The sequence below is a fragment of the Hippichthys cyanospilos genome, chromosome 14, assembly GCF_059441005.1.
Source record: "Hippichthys cyanospilos isolate Australia breed blue-spotted pipefish chromosome 14, RoL_Hcya_1.0, whole genome shotgun sequence".
Classification (NCBI taxonomy): Eukaryota; Metazoa; Chordata; class Actinopteri; order Syngnathiformes; family Syngnathidae; genus Hippichthys; species Hippichthys cyanospilos.
Genome location: NC_142382.1, coordinates 3954403 through 3969477, shown reverse-complemented (window position 1 = coordinate 3969477; position 15075 = coordinate 3954403). Strand labels below are relative to the sequence as shown.

General features: G+C 40.9%; 1 protein-coding gene across 1 annotated transcript in view; it reads right to left on the bottom strand.

The window, feature by feature from the left end:
• The window catches only part of LOC148412602 (latent-transforming growth factor beta-binding protein 2-like), a 114400-nt gene that overhangs the window by 23596 nt on the left and 75729 nt on the right, over positions 1-15075 (bottom strand). Inside the window, exons 13-27 of the mRNA XM_088433367.1 lie at positions 14662-14724; positions 13470-13598; positions 12542-12670; positions 12355-12474; positions 12156-12275; positions 8960-9079; positions 8671-8793; positions 7418-7543; positions 7216-7341; positions 6924-7049; positions 6655-6780; positions 5642-5767; positions 3826-3951; positions 2665-2784; positions 106-228 (exon numbers count right to left, since the gene is read on the bottom strand). Coding sequence (XP_088289493.1) covers positions 106-228; positions 2665-2784; positions 3826-3951; positions 5642-5767; positions 6655-6780; positions 6924-7049; positions 7216-7341; positions 7418-7543; positions 8671-8793; positions 8960-9079; positions 12156-12275; positions 12355-12474; positions 12542-12670; positions 13470-13598; positions 14662-14724 — 1803 coding nt within the window. The remainder of the gene's footprint in view (positions 1-105; positions 229-2664; positions 2785-3825; positions 3952-5641; positions 5768-6654; positions 6781-6923; positions 7050-7215; positions 7342-7417; positions 7544-8670; positions 8794-8959; positions 9080-12155; positions 12276-12354; positions 12475-12541; positions 12671-13469; positions 13599-14661; positions 14725-15075) is intronic.

The following is a 15075-nucleotide window of genomic DNA, read 5'->3' as shown; positions in this document are numbered from 1 at the left end:
ATGAGGTAAGCTCATGTTAAAATGGGCTTTTATTTTTGTGAATTAAGCTTCTGCCAAATCCCAGTGATTTTTGGCCAAAACTACCATATAAATTGACTTCCTCACCTTCGCAGTCGTCGGTGTCCTCGCTGTACTTGAAGCCAGCTTCGCATAAGCACATGAAACTGCCTTCGGTATTGAGGCATTGGCCCCGGACGCACACGTTGCCTTTGCTGCACTCGTCCGCATCTACGGGAAAGAAAGAATCCGGATTTATTACGTAGCGGTCGTCACAAAACATAACTCCATGAGTCTACAGAGAGCTTTTGTTCGGCTTACGCACATTACAAAATAAACTCGTGCAATCAATCTGTCTGAACACGAGACGTACACTTGGACGCCGTAACGTTATATTGGCAAATAGGAAGGAGCGAGATGTAAAATAGCTACCTCAGCGCTCCCTCTGAGTCATAAACGTTGATCATGAACGCTACATGCTTGACTAGAGGCACAATGGTGGATAATTGCAGCATTACAGCATAGGGACCGGCGATGAGGAATCCTATTTTCCTTTTCCCAACTTTTGACCAATCAACGGGGTGACTTTGACAGTTTAGTAATGCGCTACGTATCGTATGAGAGCAAAATATTTTTCTATTAACTCATTGACGACCATTGAATATTTGTTCAGCCATTTCCAGCGATATGAAATGAATATTTAGTTTTTCAGTGATTTGACACCTAAATGATGATTCATGTACATTTAATTCCTTGAAAAACCCATTTTGCCGCTTACTGTCAACTGAAAATGACATCACATTGTTGTATATCTGGGTTTCATCATGTGATATTTCCAAACTGATCCATGATTGGTTATTACCCGGTTGCTAAATAAATGGATAATTGAATAAATAAACAACTCAATTAATAAATATCTAATCAGTCCTTGCAGCACGAGAAACTTGATTGGTAATTACCTGAGCCTCATATTCAGGAAGTGTCAAAATGCATTCGAAATTCGAGAGTTTTATTGTCATTTAGTATAGTATAATATAGTATAGTTAAGTATAGTGATATTACACAAAATATTGATTTGGAGCTGCTACACTCTCCGCTAGTAAAGTGTGTTACTGTTGTGTTGGTGCAATATTCTAACAATCAGAGCGCGTGAGTCTTATGTTGTAAATGTGTTGGTGCTGCGCTTATTTCTAAATATGCAGGTTCGGTGACACTAGACAATGAAATTCTTATTTTGTTTACATTCCAAATAATAGAGCAAAAAATCAAGTAGACAATAGTAGGCAATAAAAAAAGTATTAAGACGATAAGAGCAGCGATAGTGAGGCACTAATATAAGAATAGACTCACATTCTAAACATATTATGGGGTAGATAGTGGAATAAACTATATGCAGATGATGAAAATATTATGAAAGATTTTAATCTAAAACTAATTTAGCTGTCAAATAAATTAGACTTTATTTTACTGAAAAAAAAAATACTCAAATAAGCAAAGTAATCCTTTAACCACGCAATAGTCAAGTAATAGCTTCCTGCAAGCGTACTAAGTTTTGTATGGGGCCGTGAGAGTTTTCAAATGAAAAATATGTGCCTTGGCTCAATAGGAACCCTTAACTGCTTTGAAATGACGCCAACATACCAATTTTACTCATCGAAATCGAGCGAGAGGCATCTGGCTTGATCTGTGCCGGCAAAAACGGATGAATGAATGAAAATAGAAGACATACTCTGATTAATATGATAATCAGCGTCCGCGATTTGTTGTGGCGAGCGGCCAAAGCGGCCGGCGTAGCCTGGCAAGCTTGCGTAGCGATCTTCCCAATGTCCCGAGGCTGAGCTAGTTCATCTCTCAACACACCGCGGGGTTGTACTAGCAAATACAAGAGCCCGGACCATGGGACCGGCCCATCCCACAGGCGTCATTTGTCTAACTTCACCCTTTACTGTATTGGCAAGGCGCAGCAGAAATAACACCGCTTCAATTGGTGCATTCCAGTCAAATCCATTGAAATTATTTTGACAGCAAATTTGCTGAAAAGAGAAGCTTGTCCTGCATGAGGGATGACAACGCAACATTATTTCCCCCGGCGCGATGAGCCTTGGGTCACTGGGCGCGGCTGCAATAATATAAAACTGAAGCCGGTGGTGAGATTGATGCTGAGGTTATGGCCAATTCAACTTGACTGAGTAGCATTGCGTCAAGTCTGAAAACGAAACAGAAACGCATGGTTGAGAAGTTGAAATCCGCTACTCCTTGGTGCCCGCATCTTGTAGGAGTACCCCTCGGAAATGGGTTGTTTTTGCATGAATCTCAAAATAGATATCTCTAATTATACTGTACATATATATATATATATATATATATATATATATATATATATATATATATATATATATATATATATATATATATACACACACACACACACTGTAGTGTTTATGCTATGGTGTGTTACTGTGCCTCTGCAGCCGGTGTGCCCGTCAAGGCTGTCATATCCATCAGGACAGACACACATGTAGGAGCCATCGGAATTAAGACATTGTCCTTCTCCACAGATTCCCGCCACGGTCAAACACTCGTCGACATCTACGGCATGACAAACGTTCATAAATTCGCACATAACGTGAAAATAAGTCGACTTTTTTCGCTCGACCGTGCATATACCTCCACAGGAGGTCCCATCGATCAGCTCCTGGCCAGGAGGGCACGCCAAACTGTGGGATCCAACGTTGTTTGTGCACTGACCTCCCACACACAAGCTCCCGTCTTCACATTCGTTACCATCTGTGGTCAAACACACACACACACACATCATGACGATGACATAGTCATGTGTTCTTTTCCAAAGGTTTTGTCATTTTAAGGAAGATCTTCTGGTACTAATCAACCCTTTATAGGGTGCCCTTAGAAATAATTGCATACTCTTGGAAATTACCCGTAATTCCCCAAATATAAGACACACTTTTTTTTTTTCCTCAACAATGAAGGCCAAAAGTATGGGTACGTCCTATGAACAGTAACTTAAAGATCAGATTTTTTTTTCTGTTCGACACCATTCGAAGAAGACTGATCCGCCAGCCATAAAAGCCGAGGTTTGACGCGCAGCCGTATTCTTTCTTACAATAAATACCGTAACGAGATGAGCTGGAGCGTGGGAGTCACTTGGCATTATTGCAGCCAATGACAGTTGCAGCTAACAACAGCTCGTGTTAGCTGAGATTGTTACGGCATTATTTTCAATAAAAGAAGCGAGCAGACCGAACAAACGTCCGAGTCCATCCTTGTTCACACACAGGAATATTACTAAAATGGAGAGGATCATAACATCTCCATCAGATTCTATTAAACGTTACAAAGTGTGAAGCTGTGTGCAACGTTTAGAGAACGCAGAAAGGTTTTCATTTGGGTCTTTCGTTATACACACATGCAACCATAAAACTGATGCAACACCGATGGCGCGCAATTTCCGGTAGTCATGGAAAAATAAACTCGAGCTACGTCACGAGGGAAAGGAAAAACGACTGCTTCAAGCACATAACGTTAGACTAGTGAGGCATTCACTGACCGCTCACAATGTTGGAAATTTGAAACACACTTCACGCGCAACAATTATATAAGTTGTAACATAACCACAAGAAAACATGAAGAATTGTTGCCAAACCTTTGGTGCGTCTAATACAAAGAAAATACCCGCATTTTTTAATCAAGGGTTTGTCCTATACACAGGTGCGCCCTATATTTGGGGAATTACGGTACTCACGTAGCAATCAGGCTGATATTATAGTACAACAAACGACAAAATAGCCAGAGCAAATAATCCCGTACCTTTACACGAGAGGCCATTGGGTGCCTCCATGAAGCCGGGGTCAAAGGTCACGCATGAGTAGGAGCCATCTGTGTTGGTGCAAATGCCCGTGGGACACAAACCTGGGGTCTGGCACTCATTGATATCTGAGAGACAACAGGAGACAGGTCCAAGCTATCATCTTGGCCAAACGAATCCACGTTGCGGAAAGGCTATATCTCGGCTGTCCGCTAATATTATTAACGGCGCGGCGAGCTTCGGCTTGAGTGCAAAGTGCGGCGAGTGAATCTCTCTTAATTTGATCGCTCTGAGTTGTTTTATTAAAAAAAGGACGGGAAGATAAGTTTTGCGAGAGCGCAAAACAGCGAGCTATTACAGGTGGTGTGTAATTTCTGGATAAACAAATAGTGAGCGAGATGGCTGTTACGCGATCACCAAAAATTCCACAGAGCAGCACCGATTATATTCTTTAGCGGGGGGGGGGGGGGGGGGGGGACAAAAGTGTGGGCCTCGGTTAAGAGATGGCTCAAGTTTTGCCTTTGGGTGAGCGGAGGGAGTTCCACATAGCGAGCTTACTGAGGAAGGATGCACAGCGCTTGACTTAATTTCAAATTAAGGCCTTAATATTTTCCATCATATCATTTAAATCCTATCAGAGGCTGACTTGGACCCGGGGTTGTTTTGTGAAACTTTTTCCCAGCGCAGAGACACATGTCGGTGGGGGGAAATCATCCTCTCGGGCTAGATCCCCATTTCCATTAAAAAACACACAACGGTATACGTGAGGAATCGAGGCCGTGTTTGAATGAGACAATCATCCGCTTTTCTCATTCTCATGAAGTCATGGCAAGGCAGACGTAAATCATGCCATGATATCCTCCTGAGGTCCAACCTCTCCATGTGTGTCCACTGTAGTGAACATTTGTCTTTGGGCTTTATCGTTTGACTTATTTCAAGCAACCCCACTAAGTCCTAGTGTCCTCAGTAGAGGAAATGCTTCACTTTCTAATGATGTCTGATGTGTTAAATGTACTCGCTGAGACAAAATGGACACAACAGTGGACACTAATAAATAGGATGGGTCTAAAGAGATTATATTAAGACATATTGTAAACTAGAGATGTGGTTATTGACCATTTTTTTGGTCTTCACATATCCTAGAAAAGGAAAGAAAAACAGTTAAAAACATAGAAACTAAATAACACATTTCCACTTAATTGTGAATGAATTGCCCCCCCCCCATCCCCGCAAAAGACTAAAACTTGAACTACTTAGCAGCACACTGCCCCTTCAACACAGAAGAGCAGCACCGAAATATTTTCAACATAACACCAGCACACTCGGATTGTTAGAATACTGCACCAACACAACAGGCACACGCTTTACTAGTGGAGAGTGCTGGTATCAGTTGAAACTCAAAATCAATATTTTGATAGCGTCTGTCTTCCTTTGTTTACTGAAAGATTGCCGGCTGGTAAAAAAATAAATGCAGATAAACTGCACTAGACTATAAGCCCCAGACCTTAAACCATGAGAAAAAGTACCGGTTTATAGTCTGAAATTTACGGTCCTTAATCCTGTAACCGATGCTTCTGATGAAATTAATAGTATAATTTAGCCCCATTGTTTGCGCTGGTCTGTTTTTTTTTTTTTCATTTGTTTTTGTAGCAACGCGCAAGGTCATGTGATCTACCAATATTAGCTCATGATCAGCCAGTCGACCGTGATCGGCGCACCGAGGTGATAATAGGAGCTTTATTTCCTCATTAGATCCGGTTAGATCATGACTATGACAGCATGAGCAAGATGAGAAGGCAAGCAGAAAGGTGCGTTTACCCTCACAGCCGCGACCGTCCTCGGACAGCTGCAGGCCGGGTCCGCAACTCCTGCAGGTATAAGATCCCAGGGTGTTGGAGCACAGCTGGCCCGGGCACACGTTAGCTACCAAGCATTCATCCACATCTGGACACAAATACAAGGACGCATCAAAAGCCAGATCTTCGGTTTGAAAAAGAAAACACATCCTGCCTGTTTAAATCAGCTAAATTAAAAGTCAGTGAAGCCGGAGAGCGTCAACACGTGTCTTTCTGCTTGACTTCTCCGAAGACAATTTGAGACAAATGTGGGACAAGCCAAATAATCGGGTAAAAATAAGCCAAATAAGATTGTGAATACATAATAAGATTGGGGAGATCGAAAAGAGGAACAAAACAGACATGTTGAAGCTACACAATCAAACAGCTGGGTCAGCTGGGATAGGCACCAGCAAGCCTGCCATTGTTGTGAGGATAAGCGACTCTAGAAAATGGATGGACAAGTAAATGACACACAATCAGGTAACAACAAGCCAGAAAGTAAAATGTGAAAATGAAAACCTTCGGAAGATCGAGAAGAGGAACAAAACAGACATGTTGAAGCTACAGAGCTGGGTCAGTTGGGATAGGCACCAGCAAGCCTGCGATTGTTGTGAGGATAAGCGACTCTAGAAAATGGAAGGACAGGTCAAAAGACACACAATCGAGTAACAACCAGCCAGAAAGTAAAAAGTGAAAACGAAAACCTCCGGAAGATCGAGAAGAGGAACAAAACAGGCATGTTGAAGCTACACAAACAAACACTTATAATTAAAAGTTGGACTTTTCTAACAAAACGGACTAAGTTATATCAGTGGTTGCAATATGAAGAAGATGATGACAGACGTACATGTAAGTTGATTTCATTATTTTCATAAATTTTACTGGGAAATTTGTTCATATCTGTCCTTTGAGACCCATCAGATTCCAGAGTTAAAATCAGCATTGTGTGTGTGCACGTAAACAAACCGGAAACAAGCTCAAAAAAACTCTCACCGTCACACTGCTTTCCATCCTCTGAGACTTTGTAACCAGGCTGACAGCTGACACATGTGAAGGAACCTTCTGTGTTTGTACACGTTCCCCGGGGGCATGTAGTGGGCAGCGCGCACTCGTCAACGTCTGGCGCCAAACAGCACAGGATATTAAGACATTCGCCGGGGGATCTCGGCCGCCAACAAAAACACCTAATTCACCTTCTCCGGCGCTGATAACACGAGAAGCTATGCGCGGATTCCTCAAAAGATGAGTGCTGAGTTACCAACCTTCACAAAGCTCTCCGTCATATGACACTTTATAACCCGTGGGGCAGTCCTCGCAGGTGTAAGAACCCTCGGAGTTGAGACAGATGCCATTGGCGCAGGTAGACAGCGACTGGCACTCGTCGATATCTGGGCGGATGGCAACAACAACAACATCGCCGACGTGTTCGGACCTCGCTCGGATAACGCGTGCGAGGAATTGGAAGGTGATGGATTTCAAAGTTTGTTTTGTCAGGGTGCCCGGTATGCGTCGAAGGAGAGAACGGAATGGTTTTCTCCGAGGAGTGGAAGCTACCTTCACATCGCCGGCGATCCGGAGTTACTCTGTAGCCCGCCTTGCACCTGGTGCAGGTGTACGAGCCGGCCGTGTTGGCGCACACGCCGCCGAGACACCAGTCGCCCTGAGAACACTCGTCCACATCTGCAGACGCACGCGTGCGGGTTTATTGCATTTGTGGAAGAAGAATTTTTGACTTTCACGCTAAAAGAAGTCCTACCTTCACATCTGAGCCCATCTGCAGATGCTTGAAAGCCAGGATTACAGTTCTGGCACGTGAAGGAACCAGGCGTGTTGATGCATATTCCTCCGGGACACTTTTTACCAAATGCGCACTCGTTGATATCTAACGGAGGAAAAAAAATCGTAGTTTTTAATGTGGCTGCCATGAACTACTGTCATTTTATTGTTTCTCAAAAATGAAGGCCAGAAGTATGGGTGAAAATTTGAAATTCAAGTCGAGTTTCGACGAACAGATGTGCATTTTTATATCGGCCATATTCTTCCAATAATTACCATACCGGTATGAGCTAGAATGCGGACATTGGCTGTTAGCAGCCGATGCTTATTATCGTGCAAGCTGTGTTTGTTACAGCATTATTTTCAATAAAAGAAGCGAGCAGATCGAACCAACGTCCGAGTCCATCCTTGTTTACATGCAGGATTATTACTAAAACTGACAGGTAATAATATCTCCAGCTGATTCAGTTAAGAGTGGCGTGAGAGCTGTGTGCACCGGTTAGAGAACACGAAAAGGTATTCCATTCGACTCCTTTATCAATTTTTTTTTTAATAAACACACACAATCATAACTTTATATATTATGCAAAAATGAACTCTCGATGCAAACGCATTCAACATTACACTGGTGAGGCATTCACTGAGCACTCACAATGTGGGAAATCTGAAATAAACGTAACCCTGCAGCAAATCTAGAAATTATGGATATGAAAACAAGAAAATATGAAGTATTTACAAAGATGAGATTTATTCTGTTTTGCTATAGTTTTTACATTGTCGCCAAATTGTTGTGTGTCTTATACACGGTAACAGAAAATTCAAGAATTTGACCCTAAAATTCCGGGTGCGTCCTATACACAAGTACATCCTATAATTGGTGGCTAATTATTCTGCCTGATTATTCAACTTGATTATTTGTCTTTTGGAATAAAATACATAAAATCAGATTTAAGGGAATACGGATGGTCTGCAACTTCGGGCATTTCTTGCAAAACGAACTCGAGCTGCGTCGCGAGGAAAAGGAAAAACAAAATCCTGCTTTAAGTGCATTCAACGTTACATTTGTGCTGCATCCACAATGTGGGAAATCTGAAACACACCTAAACCGCAACAAATATATCATTTACGGCCAAGAATACAAGAAAATATGAAAAACTTCGGAAGATGCGTTTTGTTGTATATATTCTCTATATTTGTGGAATTACGGTATTTATAAATAAATACACAGCAGACCTTCGCAGGCTTTGCCATCTGAGGTGACTTGGTAACCGTGGTTACAAGTACATCTGTGGGTACCCTCCAGATTAACGCATCGTCCGTCCAGGCAGATCCCCGGAAGCAGGCACTCGTTCACATCTGGAAAGAAGACGGAAAATGGAAAAAAAAAAAGACTCTTTGTGTCAGCTTTTCTTTCTTTTTTTTTTCTCGAAAGCATCAAATTTGCCATGGAGCTTCTGCAGTAGCGCACGTGGAAAGTATTTACACAGCTGCTGCTTTGTGACGGATCTCTCGGCCCGCTTACCTTGGCATACGTTGTCCAGCGTCAGTTTGTAGCCCTGGAAGCAGTTGCACCTATAGGAACCCTCGCTGTTGACACACCTCCCTCGCCCGCATATGTTTTGGTCCAAGCACTCGTTGACGTCTGCGGATAAAACCTGGATTTTATTTGGAGTTTTTTTTTTTTTTTACAGGTTTCCACTCTGGGTGTTTTTTTTTTTGAGACAATAAAAGTCAATAAAAATAGAAATTGCGGTTGTGTACGGTTGGAAAAGGGAAATAAATAGGGAAAGCATCATGAGTGTTTTTTTTTTTAAATGGGCCCAATCCTTATTAAAGTTTTTTACGATTTGAGGCAGGAGCTGTCTTTTCCACTTTGTGAGTCAGAGATTTAGTATTTGTGGAAAAACCTTGTGGGGGGGGATATTGTTTCGGAGTGGAATGTTTTGTTAAAAACATACTAGGATGATGCGAAAAATGCAGAATCGGAGGAATGGATATTACATAACACAAGCAACAATACAAATGTTTGATACACAGAGGCAAAAACAAAAGTCAGAAATGTGAATTTTGTTTGGCCTGGAGATCATCTATCGCTACGGCAATTAGGCAAATTGCCGCACTCCCTTCAGATGGCTGAAGCAAAAAACTGGAACGGGCCTTTTTATGCCGGAGCGGAGCCTGTAGTCCAAAATGTGGATTATGTTGACAAAACTTTAACCTCCCAAATGCTATTTATCTCATCTTCCTAAACACTTCATATTTTCTTGTGTTCATATCTGTAAGTGTGTTTCCGATTTCCCACGTTGAGAGCAGTCAGCGAACGCCTCGCCACAGTTGAATGTTAATATAATATTCATTATTCTCGTGACGCATTTTGTCATTAATACCCGAAGTTTTTTACACATTCGCGTCCCACCAAGTTTCTGATTGTGTGTATAAGCAAAAACCGTAATTAATAAACGGGTCAAATACCTTTCGGTGTTCAATAGTCGCTGCATTCTTAATTGAATCAGCCATTTTAGTAATATTCATGTGTGTGAAGAAGGATGGACTCGGACGTGGGTTCAGTCTGCTACAGTCTGATAATCTTGGTCTTCATTTTTGGGGAAAATGTGTGTCTTATGTTTGGAGAATTACCGTATATCAACAAGGATGGACTTGGACGTGGGTTCAGTCTGCTACAGTCTGATAATCTTGGTCTTCATTTTTGGGGAAAACGTGTGTTATGTTTGGAGAATTAGCGTATATCAACAAGGATGGACTCGGACGTGGGTTCAGTCTGCTACAGTCTGATAAGCTTGGTCTTCATTTTTGGGGAAAACGTGTGTCTTATGTTTGGAGAATTAGCGTATATCAACAAGGATGGACTCGGACGTGGGTTCAGTCTGCTACAGTCTGATAATCTTGGTCTTCATTTTTGGGGAAAACGTGTGTCTTATGTTTGGAGAATTACCGCATATCAACTGGTAAGGTGCTTCAAAGAAACACATTCATCGAGTCTCCCGTTTTTCCCGTCCGGAATACTGGAGCCATGGCTCAGGTTTCCAAACAAATTAGCAGGGCGCAAGGTCACGAAGAGGCCACGCGGTAAGTCACACCAGCGGGTTTGTTATGTAAGCGGGCCACGTCGGGGTTCAGCTTCAAGTCAACGCGCGCCTTTCAAATCTAATAGAGCGCAGCCGAGACCATTTGTTTGCGAGTCGGGACCTCTGCACGGTTAGGGTTTGACCGCTTGACCCTCCTCGTACATCTCCGACGACCGCCAGGTCCCCTCGCCCGGCCCGGCAGCGCTAATCAAATCCTGCCGGCCTCCAGCGGGCCCGGCGGTCCAGTGGTCAGGGGCTCTCCAACAAAAACATGCTGTTTGTTCAAGGCCGCGGCCAGGAGAAAATATTTGGACTCTACCAAATTGAAGTATTATAAACAATCTTTTCTTTTTCGGGGGCCGCAGATATCAGAGGATCAACAATAACAGTGAAGATGTTTAAACAATACTGTGGATATTACCGGGGGCTGCTGATCTGATATTTCATACATGAAGGCACTGAATGGACTCAGGGGGGGGGCGGGCCGAGTATAACCCGGCCGGCGTCGCTCTGCTTTTTAACTCATTCCATCCCCAATACATATTTTTACTTCTTGTCTTCAAGGCCAGGTACCCATTCATATATATATATATATATATATATATATATATATATATATATATATATATATATATATATATATATATATATATATATATATATATACTGTATATTTATCATATAATATAAAATATAATTTTATTATATACTCTAAATGTATTTATATTTCAATTATTTAACTGTAATTAATAATACATGTTTTTTTTCCTATTTTTTAGGTTGATGGAGGGTCTAAAAATGGTTGGTACTAAATGAATGAAGTACAAAAGTAATTGAATACTTTAGGTGATGAAGTACTAGTAATTGAATACTCAAGTGATGACGTACTACGGTAAATGATTACTATAGGTCATTTGTTTTATCAATAGTAATTACAATTATAATGAATGAATGAATTAAAATGTATTATTAATTACTGTTAAATAATTTCAATATAAATACATTAGAGTATATAATAAATTATATATTATATAATAAACATACACACACACATACATATACATATATATATATATATATATATATATATACATATATATATATATATATATACATATATATATATATATATATATATATATATATATATATATATATATATATATATATATATATATATATATATATATATATATATATATATATATATATATTACATGATTATATTCCAATTAATTTAGATATGTACTGAACTAATCAATCAAAGTAATCAAGTACTGAAGTAATTGCTTACTTGACGTACCAAAGTAATTGATTACTTTAGTAGCTAGAAGCAGAAGGTGCGAAAACTAGGGCACGGGGGCCATTTGCGGTTCGTCATCCACATTTAGAACATTCAAGATATGTAATATTGTACACAATGTGTAATCTCTTGCTTTATTTTTTTACCATTTTTAATAAGTTAAAGTAAGAGGAAAAAAACAGGCCCTTACGTATGTATGCCAGCGAGAACGTTTTCCTTTTACGTCCTCTAACTTTTGACAGAACTTGCATACACGCAACACCGGTGTCATTATCCACTCCACATAAATCCTTCCCATCACCTCGTATGTTTAAATGAGATGACCTTACCCGCACATCTATCGCTGATGGGCCTGAAGCCTGGGCTGCAGACCTGACACTGAAAGGAGCCCACGGTATTGACACAAGCACCACTGGGACAAGAGTTGGGATCTTGACACTCATCTACATCTGTAAAACAAGGTGATGAAATACGATGTGAAATTTTGGCAAAACGAGCGAGAAACAAGGCGACTTTTAGACGCCTCACCTTCGCATTGTCCTCTCCAGGACAAGGCAAAACCGCCGTCACATTCACAGGCGTAAGACCCTTCCGTGTTGACGCAGCGGCCATTTTGGCACTTGTTGGGCACGCCGCACTCGTTAACGTCTGCGAGGGGGACGCGAAAGCGGGATGAGTGGGACGATCGGAGACAGGTCCGGAAAGATGGCGGTACCTTGGCAGAACTTCCTGTTTTGGGTGATGGCTTGGCTGTAGCCGCCGAAGCATTGACAGCTGTAGGAGCCGAAACTGTTGGTACAAGCTCCTTTTCCGTCGCATGGATCGTCCTCGCACTCGTTCACATCTGCGCGGGCAAAAAGAAGGAAAAGTAAGGTCATAAATGAATGATACATAAAGTGTGCGGAGTTTGCATGTTCTCCCCATGCCTGTGTGGATTTTAACCAGTTTTTCCCCCCACGTGCATTGTAGGTATATTGGACACTTAAAATTTTCCTTGGGTGTGTTTGTGAGCGTGAATGGTTATTTGTCAATGTGTGCTCTGCGATTGGCTGGAAATGATCTCAGGGTAAACCCCGCCTACTGTCCGAAGACAGCTAGGATAGGCTCCAGGATGCCTGCTACCCTCGTGAAGATAAGTAGCTAAGAAAATGGATAATATCTGAATATGACATTCTGAATCAGAATAACAAATTTGGCATTGTCAACTAAAAATGACATCACAGGTGCTCATAATGACCAATCACAGCTCTTGTGAATGTCACATGACCTCAGGAAACATGTGAGCTGTGATTGGTCATTACCTGACCTGTGAGCAACTGTGATGTTGCAAATCACAAAATGGCTGCCCCCTTGGATGTCAAAACAAGTGATTTTGCTGTTTAATTCATATTCCACTTCCGCGATATTAATCTGAGTTTAAGGAAATATCTGAAATGACTGCCCCTTCAAATAAAGTTTTCAAGAGACAGAGTTTTGACAGTTTGGGTCAAACCATTCTAATATGGGGGGGGGGGGGGGATTTTTAGATGCTGAAATTGAATCTGCCAATGTATATAAAATTATTTTTATGACATTAGAGCATATTTTTTTGAAATATATATTTATTATTATTATTTTATATTATATGTTTTTCGGTTGCCTACCTATGCAGGTGGTCTGCAAAAAATTGAGTTGAAATCCTGGGTCACACTGGCAAGTGTAACCGGTCTGCACAGGAACACATTTGCCATTGCCACAGATGGAGGGGGTGCTTGTGCATTTGTCGACATTTGCTGAAACACAAAAATTTGAAATGGGCTCAATTGGGTCGCAATAAACAGCTTACCTAGTTTACCTAGTTACGCAACATGATAAGATGCTGTAAAGTGTAAAAATAAATACGTGAAGCATGCATCTCATAGAAAACGGCTTGCTGTTTTATTGGGTGGTGATTTAGATGGGAAGACACATTTAGCAACATTATATAGTGCTTTAAACTTGTTCACTGCTGGTTTAATTTAACACATCTGCAGTATTTGACCATTTTGGGTCGTTTTCTTCCACATCTTAAACTTTGTATTTTAGCGTAGGGGTGGCACACTTCTGGTGGTGTGAAAACAAAATGGTCGTGCCATGTTCAAATTTGACATGTTGTCACCATCTGGGTGAAATTTCAGCTCCCTAGTGTCTTCTTTCACAGCTTTCCCATTGTGAAATACCTTTGATAAATATCAAAGAATTGACAAAATACCGCACAAGGGCTAAACCGCTACTTCACTAGCCATATAAAGGGTGTTCTACATTTTTTTTTTGTAAAGAATAAAAAAATAAAAGAAATTAAAAAAAATTTTGGTACACTTTGGGTACACTTTTCAATGTATTGCTCAAAAGATCGGACAAAATACCGTAAAAGGGTTAAATGCATCATTAAATTCAACAGTCATCAATGGTACTGAATGAGTTCAAGTGAGCAGCTGAAAAAGTCATAAAATAACCTGTAGACTTTTATTTTGAAGTAGTTCCTGGCAGTGTGCAGCAAGACAACATCTTGACTAATTTTTCTACTGCAACTGTTGCTCCCGAATGAATTAGCCGCAAGCTAGCTGCCCTCCATATAGGCTGCCGTGGTAGATGTAGATGACTTGTTGCCGTTTCTACTGATCACATTTTAACAACCATGCTGATTCAAATGCGCTTCCTAAGCTGCCATTTTCTATCTTTTTGACTAAAATTTCGTGAGCTGCTAGGTGAAAATTGAAGTCAAACCAAAATGTTAACCGTCAAAAAATAGTGTCATTTATAGGAAAATATATGAATCAAAATGGGATGGATATTTATTTAGAATGCGGGTGTTACCTGATTCGGTGTGAGCTGTTTCCTTTGGATCGGTCTTAATCGGCGGTAAATCTGGAGCAACGTCTGGACGGAAGAATAATGTTAGCTATGATGTATTTCGGCCTAGCATAAAAGGATACAACCACTAACCTTAAATTATGCATTGCTTATTTTACTAAATTTTACTGCCTTAGCTGTCACTCAAGAGGCAACTTGAAAAGAAAACGATGTATATTTTTCTTCACGTTAAATATACGACAATAGCAAAATTAGAACGGTCCTGAATGGACCCCGAGTGTTTTCGCTGGCGTCGAAGCAAAGCGGGCGAAGACTGTAATTGGAAAAACTTGCGTTAAATGAAAACATAACAAAATACATCTCCAGACTGAAATGACGAGAAATCAAAACAAACCGAATCGGAGCGTTGCTGACGAG